This window comes from Ursus arctos, unplaced genomic scaffold (genome assembly GCF_023065955.2).
Source record: "Ursus arctos isolate Adak ecotype North America unplaced genomic scaffold, UrsArc2.0 scaffold_23, whole genome shotgun sequence".
NCBI classification, from domain to species: domain Eukaryota; kingdom Metazoa; phylum Chordata; class Mammalia; order Carnivora; family Ursidae; genus Ursus; species Ursus arctos.
In genome coordinates, this window is record NW_026622908.1 from 1,931,384 (window position 1) to 1,944,465 (window position 13,082).

Sequence of the window (13,082 nt, forward strand, 5' to 3'; positions counted from 1 at the left end):
CTCAGCACAGTGTGGAAAGTCAGGCAGTAAGCAGGTGGTCACAAGGCAGCGTGGTAAGTGCTAGATTGGGAGCTGGAGTAGAGAGGCCTCACAGCAGACAACTGTTTTGGCTGTCTACCCAAGTTCCCTTCCAGAGTTCTTCCTTCCCTCCTACAAGGTCGGTCTTTGTGGGGTCAGCGCCTGCCTGACACAGCAGGGGCTGCAAAGGCCGACTGGTGCTCTACTAAAGCAAAGGCAGCAACAGGTGAGCACAGAGATCCAAGCCCAGGCCGCTGGGGGCTTCTGCCTGAGGCTCTGCACCTGGACCTGGTGTCCCAGCACAGAAGGCTCGGGGGTTCGATGGGGATGCTCACAGCACTGCCCTAGCCAGGCAAGTTCTGTGGTTCAAGCTACCCAGTGTCCCTTCTTCCCCCTTCATTTCTAAGCCTGCTTCTCTGGGCTTCCTTTGCATCCCTTAAACGGGATGCCAATAAATTTATAGTTTGTCCGCAGTATGTTTCTCTTTGCAACCAAGAGCTCTTGATTGGTCCAAACTCCTCAATCTTGGCAGAAGGCAAGTTTTCCAAACGTGGGGCATTTATGCTAATACCTGAAGGGATGAGTAAGAATAAGCTAGATGGACGGAGAGGTGTAAAGAGTTAAGGAGAGCCATGTTCCAGGAAGAGGAAAACAGCCTATGAGAGGCCCACAGACAGGAGACGGAAGGGGGGAAAATGTAAAGGGGCCAACAGCAGCTAACTCCACTATTAAATTAAGGAATTTGAATTTTCTTCGGAGGAAAACTTGGGGCCACTGAAGGGCAGAGGAAGGACCAGAGCTTTAGAACCACTGATGTGAAGAAGGGACTGGAAGGAGAGCAACATGAACTGGAGGATGACCCTTAAGTCATTGCAATAGCTCTGGCATGAGACAGTGGGGCCTGGACTAGGGTGGTACAATGGGGATGGGGTTGAAGTCAAGGGCTTCAGATAGTAATCATGGAAGATGGACAGAATGTGTGGACCAGTTGGGAAGGAGGGCTGGGGGGTGGGGAGCAGGAAACAGTAACATGCATGAGGCAGGCTAGAGCCAAGCCTTAAGAAGCCTGAAGGTAAGAAATAACCAGCTGTTGAATGCTTTTGATAGGTTGGTGAAGACTGAGAAAGGCCCCTTGGATTTATCTGATTGGCAGCTCAGGATGGAAGCAGCTCTTCCTGAGTTGGAAAAGCTACTGAGAAGGTAGAGCAAGAATTCACATGTATCAAAGGCCTTCTTACCTACGAGGCTCTCTTGCTAGGGACATTTATATTGCCTTTAGTGATCATGGCCTTAGCCCCATTTTCAAAAGAAATCAACTCAGAGGAATGAGGCAGAGTATCTTGCCTAGCTCACACTGCTCAGTAGTAGTAGTAGGGATGAATGCTCTCTTAACTCTTGGATTCCTTCCGCTACTTCCTTCTATGGCCAGATCCTGCCATGTAGGATAAATTTGTGATTTGGTTCAATAAATATGCTTACTGTGTGTAAGTCCTGTTCTAAAAGGTGCTGGGTAAACAGCAGTGAACAGAACACTTCAATCTCACATGCTGGAGGGAGTCAGATATAAACATGCAGTAAGTCTCACCGGCGGATGTGGCAGTGTGTAAAAGGGTAAGAGGCAGAGCAAGGATGTGTTGTTAAGTTTTTCAAGAGGGCAGACAGACGGTGGGGCCCTTACTAATTAACCTGACTTTTCAACCCAGACTCGGGGAGGGGGGCAGTCCTCTAGCTATGGGGGGTGAGGGAGGAATGCATGGCATGTCCCGGGAGGCAGGAGCAGAATGAGCAAAGGCAAAAGTTGCAGGAAATTTCATCAGATTAACAGGGTGTTGGATAAGGCCAGGAGCGCCGACTAGATCAGCTGTAGGGCAGTGTAGACCAAGGCTGGTGTTTTGACTTAGAAATCTACCTAGGCAAATGTAAAGTTTGTTGCTACGCATCTAAATTCATGAGACCTCTGAATCTTCAAAATCTAAGAGAGTAATTCTTCATAAATTTGTGGCTGCTACGTAAAAGTCACACACAACTCTATCAAGTATCACAATGTTTATTGATAGATACAAGTATATAAAATCAGGGCATGAACATGACTTGATAAATTAAGTAGACTTAATTTCAATACTATAATAAGAGGGACCAATTCAAATTCTCACCATTTGTTTCACACCCACAAAACCACTTCAAGGGCATTAACGATCTCTCAAAACTGATCAGTTTTGTGCAAGTAAACCATGTTTCTTTTAAAAAGACTTGTGCACTTGCCCAGGCTCAAGGATATTAAAATCTAGCACATAAAGCCCATTACTAGAGGTAGAAATACAGGCAATATACTATTACGGCAACAACCATCAATTACAGTTAAGAATTTTTCTGTAACAACCAAATGGATAATCAAATATTGCAACAACTCAAGTATTACTGAGCAAAGTGCATTTCTACAGTATTCAGTGTTGCTATTCAGTTTTCTAACTTAAAACAGCCTATGATAACTGGCAGCAAAGAAGGTCCTTGCAATAGACTGCCTCTGCTTGAGAACTTAGGATGTAATTATTGCATGCTGCTAATATACTATCTAAACATTAAAGATACTCCTAAAATATTTGATGGTAGACTATGATTAAGACATTACACTACAAAAAAAACCTTATGCAGAAGGAAATCCTAACTGACGTGCTTCTGCTTTAAATATTGTGAAAACATTACAGCGGAATGAATTTTCGCAGTGGTTAGGTCAGATGCAGTTACGTCATAGCAACAGTATGTTTTGCACAATTTAAGGCTTTGGCTGGTTCTTTAGTCAGCTTCTTCCTCGGACTCTTCTTCTTCAGCAGTTTCTAGCCAGGTTAGCCACTGATTCACCTGTGAATGTCATTCCACAGAATTAAGCCGCACTTACAGAAGATACAAAAACTCTACCCAATAGTCTTGATTTAGGATTGAGCTGGCAAACCCACCGAAGGAGACAAGTTTTAGGTAGCAGATCCCTTTCATGACTGCAGCAGCCTTCAGACCATACTGCTGATACTGTCGGCTACAAGTTATTGTAAAAGGTGTGGGCAGTTGGATTTGGGAAGCAGTTTTACAGCCAGGGAGCCCGGGCGTCGGTCCGTGACACTACTCCGTTACCGCTCAGGCTCATTTCTGAGCGGGACGGGCTCCTCCCGAACCTAAGACAGGTTTAGCAGGAATGGGGAAAGAGGGGAGAATGGTTCCTAATGTAGACTTGCAGCCCTGCTCCGAAACTGCCCAAGCAGATTCCCCAAGGACAGGGCTAATGGTAAATGCTTCATGGATGTTCCTCACAAAAAGACACTAGAGACCAGTATTTCTCAAACCCTGGTCCCCTGGGAAACCACAGACCCACTAAATCGAACTCTGAAACCTGCTTTTAAACCACTGTGTGTGATATATGTACTGTGGTTTTAAAATCCCCAGAAGTATGAAGTTCTTCCCCTAGGGCTAGAAGTCCACTCTGTAAGATCTAAAATTAAGGTGTGAAAAATCAGAAGCAATCTCTCCTTTTTTAAAAAAAAAGCTTAAATCCAATCTTACGCCATCATTCAACCTTTGTAAGCAGCTTTCTACAAAATGCTAGCCATCAATAACCCCTTACCTATCACTAGACTGAAGCCTTTCATCACTTCACGGCTTTACGTCCCTGTGCTAACTGCCTACTTTACCGCAGCTTCTAACAGTGCAGGAGGAGAGGTACAGATAACACCAAGCATCTAAGGAAGAACCTTTAAAACAAATACAGGACACAAAATACCAAGTAAATTGAAAAAAGCAGACTAAAATTCCTCTAACTAAAGATTTACCTGGAACAAAGCCTTGCCTTTCCCAGGAAACTCTTGGGTTATATCTTCTTTCCAAGCCAAGAAAGCTTCTTCTTCAATAATTTCCATGTCATAAAAGTGAACAAAAAAGCGGAGTAACATGCCTACAAGACAACATGCAATCCCATGATCCAGTGCGCTGCTGGCAGATGCCGCGCCCGCTCACCCGCCCTCCTCCCGCTCACCTTTGGGGAAGTTGCTGTTGTAGCAGTGCACCTGAAGAGCATACAGGGCACTGACTTGCAGGTCAACGTGGTCATGAAGGAACTTCTGCATTACCGGCTTGAAAGAAAGCAGCAGTTGTTTCTCCTGCTCTAACTGTTCTTTGGAAGGAGCAGAGGAAGAATCTGTCTCATCACTGGGTGGGTTTACTTCACTAGAAATATACTGTAAGAAGCTGCAAAGAAAGATCTTGTTAGAATCCAAAAGCAACATTTTCCAGCTCAAGAAAGATAATTCTTAGTCCTTGCTTTAGACCTTTTTCTAATATAAAGCATGAACTCTGGACTTTATCTTACCTAGTCATTAAGATGTTCACAAATCCTTTATCTACATGAAGTTTGGGGGAGATGTTATCTTTAATCCATTTATATATCGTTTGAGGGGATGGATCCAACTTTATCTGCTTCAACAGTTCCTTCTCCAATTTGAGAAGTGGGAATAAGAAACTCAGTCCCTTTCCTTCCAAAATCTCCAACATGCGGTCCTTATTCTGATCAATTTCTGAAGAGACAAAAACCATCTCCATCATCAGGCTGTTCATTTTAGCCAGTTGGCCTGTCTAGAGAACAGCTTCACAAATTATTTCCCAAATGTATGAGACTAATGTAGAAGAATAAAGAACCCAGCAAAGGATCAAATGAAGTTAGTAAATCAATCACTTGTTATAAAAGGTGATGCTTATCACTATCTGGACAGGATCATCACACAGTGTGATGATTTACATAAATCCACTCAAGGTACTAAGCCTCTCTAGACTTACTATTCAAAACAAAATAACAAAGTCCCCAGCATTCTCTTACCTGGGAGCATTTTCTGCATATTGACCTTGCTTTGTTGAAAAAGTTCTGTTAACCATTCTCGATCTTGTAATTTAGCTAACTGCTGAAGACAAAGTAAGAAGAGAGGAAAATGGGTGCCACTTTCCAGTGGTTGAGCTAGTTCTGAAATGCTCACCAGCTCTGAAATGATGGCACGAGCTGCAAACTGTGCTAAATATGATTTCACCAAGGGGATGTCAACCTCCAGTTTGGGGCACTGGTCCAATACATTCAGGAAAGCCTTTGAAGGAATAGGTAACAGTTTATTAGCTCTCAAAATAGGAATGCAAAAAAAAAAAACAAAAAAACCCCTCACAGAATCAGACAAGTGTTGTACCTGCATGAAGTTGTCACTTGTGGCTATCCCTTCCTGTTTGAGCAAACTGATCAGAGAACTTGCTTTTTCTTTATCTTCATCACTTCTATCTAGTGACAGGATAATTACTTTGCTTAACATTTCAGGAAGAAAGTGTTTAGGAGCCCTCATTTCTCTTACGCCACTGACAGCTTCATTTGCATTCCCACTATTTAGATACTCAGTCACAACAGTTTCCTGAAAAGAACACAATCCAAGTATCTTTAGTGTTTTCCCATCTCAGATAGACTCCGTGAATTAGACTGTGATTATTTGAAACTTACAGTTAGTTTAAGTAGTTCTTCCTTTGATGGTGGTGGCTTTTTACTGGTCTTAGCAGGCTTTTCCTGGATAAGTGGTGGATTAGTTTTGAGACCAAGCTGAGGTGTCTAAAAAAAACCAAAAACACAAAAACCAGGTACGAATGTTTAACTAAAAAACAAAACAAAAAACAACTCATCAAGTTAAAAGACAGACACTAAAAAAATCTTCCAAAGTACTCTAACAAGAGAAAATGTTGTCATACTACAGTCATACCTGTCCCAGAGGCGGTGTTTGAGTGCGTGGTGGTTGTGCACTAGGAGGAATCATAGTTATCTGGGGCTGAAGCTTTGGCACTTGATTTTTATTCATTAGGAACGACTGAGCAGGCCTCAGGCTAATCTAGGATTGAAAACAAATCAAAACAAAATCGACACCATGCAGTTGGCAAACATTAGATCCAACATCCTACAATTACTAAATCAGCATACAAACATCCTAGAACCTAAGGCAGAAATTTGAGAACTGATGGCTGAAAAAGTTGCTCCATGTTAACATAACTTCAGGCAAGAAAACTAAAGATCTGACCCACACAAAAATAAGATACTGTTACAAATTTTGTATTTGTACTAGAATTCTCCTAGGAGATGCATCACTGAAATGTTAAAAACCAGAAAATCAGTTTATTTACAGGAAAATCACAATCAAAATCTTGACAACCATTTTCTTTGCTCTAACTGAAGACTTTAAGAGACTTGCCCTCATATCTCATAATCTTCGCTCACAGGACGCTGGACATCCAAAGAAAGAAAAAGGAAGTACAGAAAAGAAAGAAGAAGGTGAAGAGCTCCAGCATTAAGTCCTCTTAATAACGCGTCTTATTTATAATCATCGGGCAGTAGATTTCTAAATTGACAAACTTTGGCATAGAAGTAACATAGGCGAATGTACCTCATCTGCATTAAGCTGTCCTTTCTTAGAAAACCGAGGTGGCATATCCTTCGACTGTCCTTGCAGCTGGGATAAGAGTCCCTGACTCTGGTTATGGTAGAGCTGGCTTAGCCCCTATTTTAGAAAGGGAGAAAGAAAGTCTAGATAAAAAGGGGTCCACAAATTATGGTAATCAAGTACCAAAGGGATGAGCCAAGCCACAAGGAAAGTTTAAACTGAATTTGCCCAGAGGAAGTAAAAGATGAAACAAGGGAAGAATAAAAATCTAGACTAACTGTCAAATAAAGTGCTGTGATTTTATTAATATTAAGGATAAGCATCTTACCCAGTTTTAAGTTAACTGTCAGATATAAATTTGGTTTAGAAAAACACACATGACCCTAAAATATTTGTTTTAAAAAAGCAAAAAGTAATTCACATTCCTGCATTTGATACTTGTTACTTAAGAATTCTCAATGTTTTCATACCTGGCTTTTCATGAACTTGCCTCCCATCTCTCCAAACTGCGACTGTGTGGGAGGCATGATGTGTCCCCCATGGCCATTGAACAGTTGATTCGAGCGATGACGCCCCATGGTGGGTGAAAATCTATCCTGGATAACTCCTGGACCAGTACCAATTCCGCTACCTTAAAATACACACACGAACAAAGAATTCTTTACAACTCTGCTACTATTAAAATGTTGAATTTTTTTTAAATTGGTAACAGTTTCAGTCAAATCACCTGGCATTTGTCCAAACATATCAGCAAGTCCTCCAAGTGGGTCCCTATCCATTTTCATCCTAGGTGGCATGAACGGTCCCTCCAGAAAGAAGTCACTTCTCATCCCTTGAGCCATAGGAGCAGGAATAAACACTCCTAGATCCTTTAAAAATAAAGTGTATAAACATCTGATTCTAGATACTACCTTACATAAAACTAAAATCGTCATACTGAGAAAAACTACTTCTAGGCTACTAGAGTGCTAATTATGTAATTTCTACATATAATTTCTTTCCATGTTATACAAGAAACTAAAAACATTAAGCTCCACCAGTAAGAGGAGTCTCAAATGTTAACAAGATCTTCGCAGTTTGATAAACTTAAAAAACACTCGATTAAAAAACAAAAAAACCACCAGCATCTTACTTTTACTGCATCTTGACGGATTTGATTGATCGTCTTTGGTCCATTGTCAAGAAAAGCCTTGCGAGGAACCCAATGGTGTTCTCGCAACTCTACGGTATCCTGTAATTTAAAAACAGTTTTAGTAACTTTTAATATTCCCAAAGAGAAGAAATCAGCTTATCAGCATATTTAAATCAGTTTCACCTGCAGCAGGAAACGAATCCTCGCTGGCAATTCCTTACTTAACATCAAGGAGCACATTCGGGCAAAGTACTGATCCATTAAGGACTAGTAAAATAAAAAAATACCTAATTAGAAACAATTGCTATGGCAAATATATACAGTTATTTAAATCTTTTAAGACTTCCTGGTTTATAATCAAGAATAGGACAATCACCTAAAACAAGTCATTTAAATAAAATTAAGACAAGCTACTCATACCATTTTTGTCAGCAATACACATACCTTGGCTCGTTCGTGGTCTAATCTAGGTCCCACTGTCCTCATTATCTGACAGAGGCACTCCAAATCCTCTCCCATATCTTTGAGTTGGACTCTCTTCTTCTTTTCCAAAAGCTACCAAAGAAGTAAATGCTACAGGTTGACAAAATCTTACTTGGTTTATAGTTCTAACACTTGTCCTTATGTTTGCAGTGATGGAGAGCACCCTCATATACAGCACTAAGTACAGTACTATTCGGTGTGTATAGAAGAAATCCTTCCAAATTACGCAATTTTAACAGAGACAGGTAATTCTACCCACACTTTACAAAATGCACTGTGTACTTTAAGTACCTATTTATAACATTTAAGTAAGTTTTGCTAGCCCTTTGAATTATTTAATGAGCCTACCAACATTTTCTGATGGCATGAAGCAATTATAATGGAACTTTCCCCCAAATAAAGATGTACCCAGTGACTGATCTAAACCTAATTCCCATACTTACTGTTTTGATGCACTTATGAAGGATAGATTCATGAATAAGATCAAGCTTTCCAAGTTCTCCAATGAATTTGATGTTCCCCAACATCTTGATCTTAGCAATGGCTCTCTGTTCCTCCTCCTCGGGGAGGAGGGGATTTTCACGCTTATCATAGACTGAAAATACACAGCAGAAAAAAGTCAACGTTCAAAATAAAGTTGAAAATACACAGACTACGTAAGTATCAAATATAAACTCTCACCATCAACATTTCTGGTTCGATTTTCAAATTCATCTTGTAATTTGGAAATTAGGAGGCGTCTGAATGTCTACAGGAAACAAAGACATTTGGCAGATTTTGTTAATGAAATCTTTCAAATCAATTTTAAAGTAAGTAAGCAAACACCAGTACTTACTGTGCTTTGCTTCTGCCCTGGCTGACCCTCTGCTGCTGGGCCATCAAAGTTTGGTGCATCTTCTGCCAATCGCAGACATAGCTGAGCATACAGGGAGCTATACTTTGGCTCTTCTAGGGCTTTGTCCACAATCTGCAGAAAATGGCATTTTTTTAAACTGAATATGACAACTTTTTGAAAGAACCCTTGCTTTAACTTAATACTTCCTTGCAAGTCTTAAGGATCTTAAATCTTTTGATAACCTTCTGACAAAATCTTGGCCTTATATACATGTAAAATGATTAGCACACAGCCTGGGAGAATACAAGCGCTTAAATATTAGCTTGAAGATAGTACAGATCTCATACGAGTCATCCCCCACCACCAAGGGCTGAAAGTATCTTGGATATTGAAACTATAAACGGACACTGGAATCTCACTATCAACTAGTCTATGATTCATTTCCAACACCAAAATAGGCTTTCCACAGAAAGAACAACATAAAACCCCAAAACCTGACTAGCCTGTGCTAGGCCCCTAACTCTGCAAGCGTAGTATGAACATGTATTTTTTTTAGTATGAACAATTTAAAATGCACCTTTTATGACAGAGGACAACCATACTTGCGGTAAGCACTGTGTAATGTGTCCAATTATCAAATCACTATATTATACACCTGAAACTAATGTAACATTGTATGTCAAACTATACTTCAATATAAAAATAAACACCCACCTCCAAAGTCTGATGCTGCTGAAAGTTAGTGGTTCTTTTTAAAAATCACCATCACAATTCAAAGATACACGTATCTAGCTCACACCTGAGTTTTAAGCATCAATACAAGTGTGCGGAAAAAACCTTGGGTTTAACTACTTTACTCTTTCAGTTAAGCTAACTTTTAACTTACCAGCAGTATGACCCCTTTAAGGATGAGTTTAGACTCTACACCCACATTGAGGAGCTCAAGGCATAGCTTGTCAAACTTTTCAGGAGTAAGCTTATTTAGTATGCTGGGGAGAAAGGAATCACACTAAGTGTCAGGCAACACACAAAGAATCAGAGTTGAAAAACTACTTTTAAATTATGTAAGATTTTTTCTTCCATCACTGAGTATCTAAGACCTATCCTCCTACCCATCTAGCCAAGAATATGTTAAAATAAACCTCTCACTATTATTTAGATCCTGTCTGTACCTGCTTAGGAATCCCCAGCTGTTTGACTATCTCTCTCACTACCTCAAAACCCAGAGAACAAGAATCTCCTTACTAAAATCCAGGAACTAAGACCATTATGTTCCATGCTTCAGTGGGTTACACACCAGGCATGGGAAACATCAGGACAAAAGGCTTGTGGATTTTAATCCCATGACTACAAGCAACTCTTAAGCCTCAAAATACCTATATGTTTCCATCTTCAATTTAAGATAAAACTGCCAACACTGGTATTTATTAAAATATACACTTTGGACATGAACATTGCCTTCTAGATAATATAGCACATACACAAGAAAAACATAGACAACCCATTCTTCCCCGCCTCCTTTTAGTAAAAGGGCAAAACCGATCTGTAAACTTACCCTCTTACTTTCCTGAAGATTGCATCATGTCGTTCTTTTTCATTTGCGGAGTTGTTTGCTGCGGAGTTGTCATCTCGTCTAGTGCTTCGTGCAGGAATCCATTTCTGAGCGTTTTGCCCTGGGGTTTTCCCCAGGAACTCGCTAGTGAAAATGGAAGATTTATAATTAATACAATTTAAAACCTAGCACTGACACATATCAAATGTCATACTGATCAGACATCTTTCTGAACAGGAAGTTTACATTTTTTTCAACTTCCCTTACAACTAAGCAACCCACAATCAGTGCTTCTCAAACTGCAACAGAACCACCTGAAGGGCTTGTTTCAACAGACTGCTGGGTCCACCCCCAGTTTCTGTTTTAGTGGAGCTGGGGAAGGGCCAGATAATTTGCATTTTTAATAATCTCTCAGATGATGCCAATGCTGCTGCTCCAAGAGCCACACCTTAAGAACATCTTCTAATGTCCTATGACTATGTCACATGCATACTGCTTTACTACCAATAAGTATGGATAACTGCTGATAATAATTGCTGATTTCAGAAATAGCAATAATGAAAATAATCCAAAGAGTTAAGAGGATAAAATAGCAGTCTGAGAGCCCTAATTCAGATGATTTAGCAAACGAACAATCAAGAGCTGATATTCTCAATTAAGGCTATGTAGCAGAAACCATGCCCAGTATGATTAGGAATCCTGGTATCTATTGCTGTACTCTTAAGCATGAGAACGACTGTTAATCTAAATCTGCTTTCTAAAGCTCACTGTTACTACACACTTACTATACCTGTTGCCAGCAGTCTTGGGATAGTGCTGAGGTGCACCCCTACTTCCTCCTCCGCCCGAAGAAGCACTATTTAAAAGAAAAACTTTTTAAAAAAACTGTATGCCAATTATCTAAGAGGGCTAACGGGTTTCTAATTATTCTGTATTTCAGAAATTACACCACAGATGAAGACCGAACTTGAGCCTAATGGAAAGGACATTTACCCTCCATATGGCAAACAGAAAATAATGAAAATTTAAGAACTTAAAAAAAAAAAAAGTAAATGGCCTATTATATGTTAAACTTGCAACACATTAAATCAGAATTACTTGGTGTGGTAATTTTTTTAATCTTATGATTAGCCTCTTCCTAACAACGGCCAAAAATAAATCCGCACATACCTGAAACGAGAAGCACCCCCTTCTGCGATCGCACTCTCCACTTTGGCGGCTTGACAACGAAGAATCTTCAAAAGAATAATATTAATGGATGGGGTGGGGAGGGAAGAGGATGGGAGAAATGAAAAACCTAGAATGAGAAAGAGTACCAAAATTAGACACTACTAACATAGGAATCTATAAACCTTCCTTCAATTATAATTTATTTTAGATCCTGCCACTGCAGTTGATTGAACTTTCACTGCATTGCAGATCTCCTTAGACTAAAATAGAATGTACTCAAACACAAATGGACAGTAAAATTTTGTTTAGCCACCTGGAAATTCCCTTTATGTTCAAAGATGCAAAGAGCCTTCAAAGAAGCAGGATAACATCCCGACTGCTAATCAATCTTTTGTAAGAGCCACATTCTACTTTGAGAACTGAGCACTGAGATCAGTAACAGAAAATCTTAACTCCATCAACACGAGCACATGATGTGGAAAACGTCCTAAGCTCTCGCTGCCTCGACGAAGAGCCCAGCGGACTAGATAAGGAATAACTAAAGACTGTCGAGCAGTTTTCTTCACTGTCCATTCTTTCAACTCCCCTGCACGGAGAGCATCCGGGAAGATGCGAGAGGGACACGGGTGTACAGTGGCTGGCACTCGGCAGGAGGAAGACACGGGCAACAACATGGCAGCAGGAACCTCCGCCCCGTTTTCCCCCTTCCTGGGAACAAAAGAGCAGTGGATTCCTCCCACCCAGGCTGGAGCTAGGAAGTGCTTCCGACAGCCTCGCCGCGAAGCCGCTGGGGGAAGCCTCGGTGGGGACGAGCGGAGGCCGCCCCCGCCGGCCCAGCGCCCGGCTCTTTGTTCTCCAGGCAGGAAGGCGTCCTCCTTCCCACCCGCCGCCTCCGAGCGGACCCCCCTCCCTCCCCATAAATCCCCGAGGGACTGACAGCCGCCTCTCCGTCCCCTTCCCAGCTGACCAAAGAACGCAAATTCTTGTTTTCTCTCCCCTTTCCCGTCCCAGGCGGGGACCGCTCCCCGCCGGCACCGGGGCCTCAACATACCACCTCCCCGCCGGGAGGCCGGGCTCCGGGACTCCTGCGCCTTGGCTGGTCCCGCGCCAACGGCCGGGCCCTCCCCGCCGGCCGGCACGTCGCTCCCCGCGGCGGCGCGCGGCCCGGCCACGCTCTCTCCCAATCCGACCACACCAGCGCCTCGGTCCGCCCGGACCCCGGCCACCGACAGCCACGATGACGGCCGGGGGCCGCCACGGCTGCCGGTTTCCTTCCACTCCCTCAGCAACGGGGAAGGAGAACAAACGTGAAGAATTTCTAGGTGCCCGTAGAGCGCAAAAAACCTAACAAGGGTCGCCCCGCCCGTCCCCGCCTGCGGCCGCCATTTTGTACCGCTCGAGAAGAAGCGGCCAGGGGACGGCGGCCATTTTAGAGCGCTCTTACTCGGCGGC

The 13,082-nt window shown here is 42.0% G+C and overlaps 1 protein-coding gene and 1 non-coding gene across 4 annotated transcripts in view; both read right to left on the reverse strand.

Annotated features, from left to right (window-relative positions):
- Nucleotides 1–2,049: 2,049 nt before the first annotated feature.
- EIF4G2 (eukaryotic translation initiation factor 4 gamma 2) overlaps nucleotides 2,050–13,082 on the reverse strand; it is a 50,899-nt gene continuing 39,866 nt past the window's right edge. For 2 of the 3 annotated variants that reach the window (XM_057317264.1, XM_044380809.3), the window contains 21 exons: nucleotides 11,631–11,757; nucleotides 11,251–11,316; nucleotides 10,464–10,604; nucleotides 9,795–9,897; nucleotides 8,909–9,040; nucleotides 8,755–8,821; nucleotides 8,517–8,668; nucleotides 8,035–8,145; nucleotides 7,774–7,857; nucleotides 7,591–7,689; nucleotides 7,186–7,327; nucleotides 6,929–7,089; nucleotides 6,462–6,575; nucleotides 5,787–5,912; nucleotides 5,534–5,638; nucleotides 5,232–5,447; nucleotides 4,877–5,135; nucleotides 4,373–4,577; nucleotides 4,040–4,251; nucleotides 3,837–3,958; nucleotides 2,050–2,877 (listed from right to left, as the gene is read on the reverse strand). In XM_057317264.1, the coding sequence (XP_057173247.1) occupies nucleotides 2,812–2,877; nucleotides 3,837–3,958; nucleotides 4,040–4,251; nucleotides 4,373–4,577; nucleotides 4,877–5,135; nucleotides 5,232–5,447; nucleotides 5,534–5,638; nucleotides 5,787–5,912; nucleotides 6,462–6,575; nucleotides 6,929–7,089; nucleotides 7,186–7,327; nucleotides 7,591–7,689; nucleotides 7,774–7,857; nucleotides 8,035–8,145; nucleotides 8,517–8,668; nucleotides 8,755–8,821; nucleotides 8,909–9,040; nucleotides 9,795–9,897; nucleotides 10,464–10,604; nucleotides 11,251–11,316; nucleotides 11,631–11,757 (2,810 nt within the window). In that variant the 3' untranslated portion in view covers nucleotides 2,050–2,811. The remainder of the gene's footprint in view (nucleotides 2,878–3,836; nucleotides 3,959–4,039; nucleotides 4,252–4,372; nucleotides 4,578–4,876; nucleotides 5,136–5,231; nucleotides 5,448–5,533; nucleotides 5,639–5,786; nucleotides 5,913–6,461; nucleotides 6,576–6,928; nucleotides 7,090–7,185; nucleotides 7,328–7,590; nucleotides 7,690–7,773; nucleotides 7,858–8,034; nucleotides 8,146–8,516; nucleotides 8,669–8,754; nucleotides 8,822–8,908; nucleotides 9,041–9,794; nucleotides 9,898–10,463; nucleotides 10,605–11,250; nucleotides 11,317–11,630; nucleotides 11,758–13,082) is intronic. The other variant, XM_057317265.1, reaches the window with a different exon arrangement.
- LOC113248992 (small nucleolar RNA SNORD97) lies at nucleotides 6,266–6,409 on the reverse strand. The gene has a single exon (XR_003313667.1). It is a non-coding gene; the product is annotated as a small nucleolar RNA SNORD97 (small nucleolar RNA).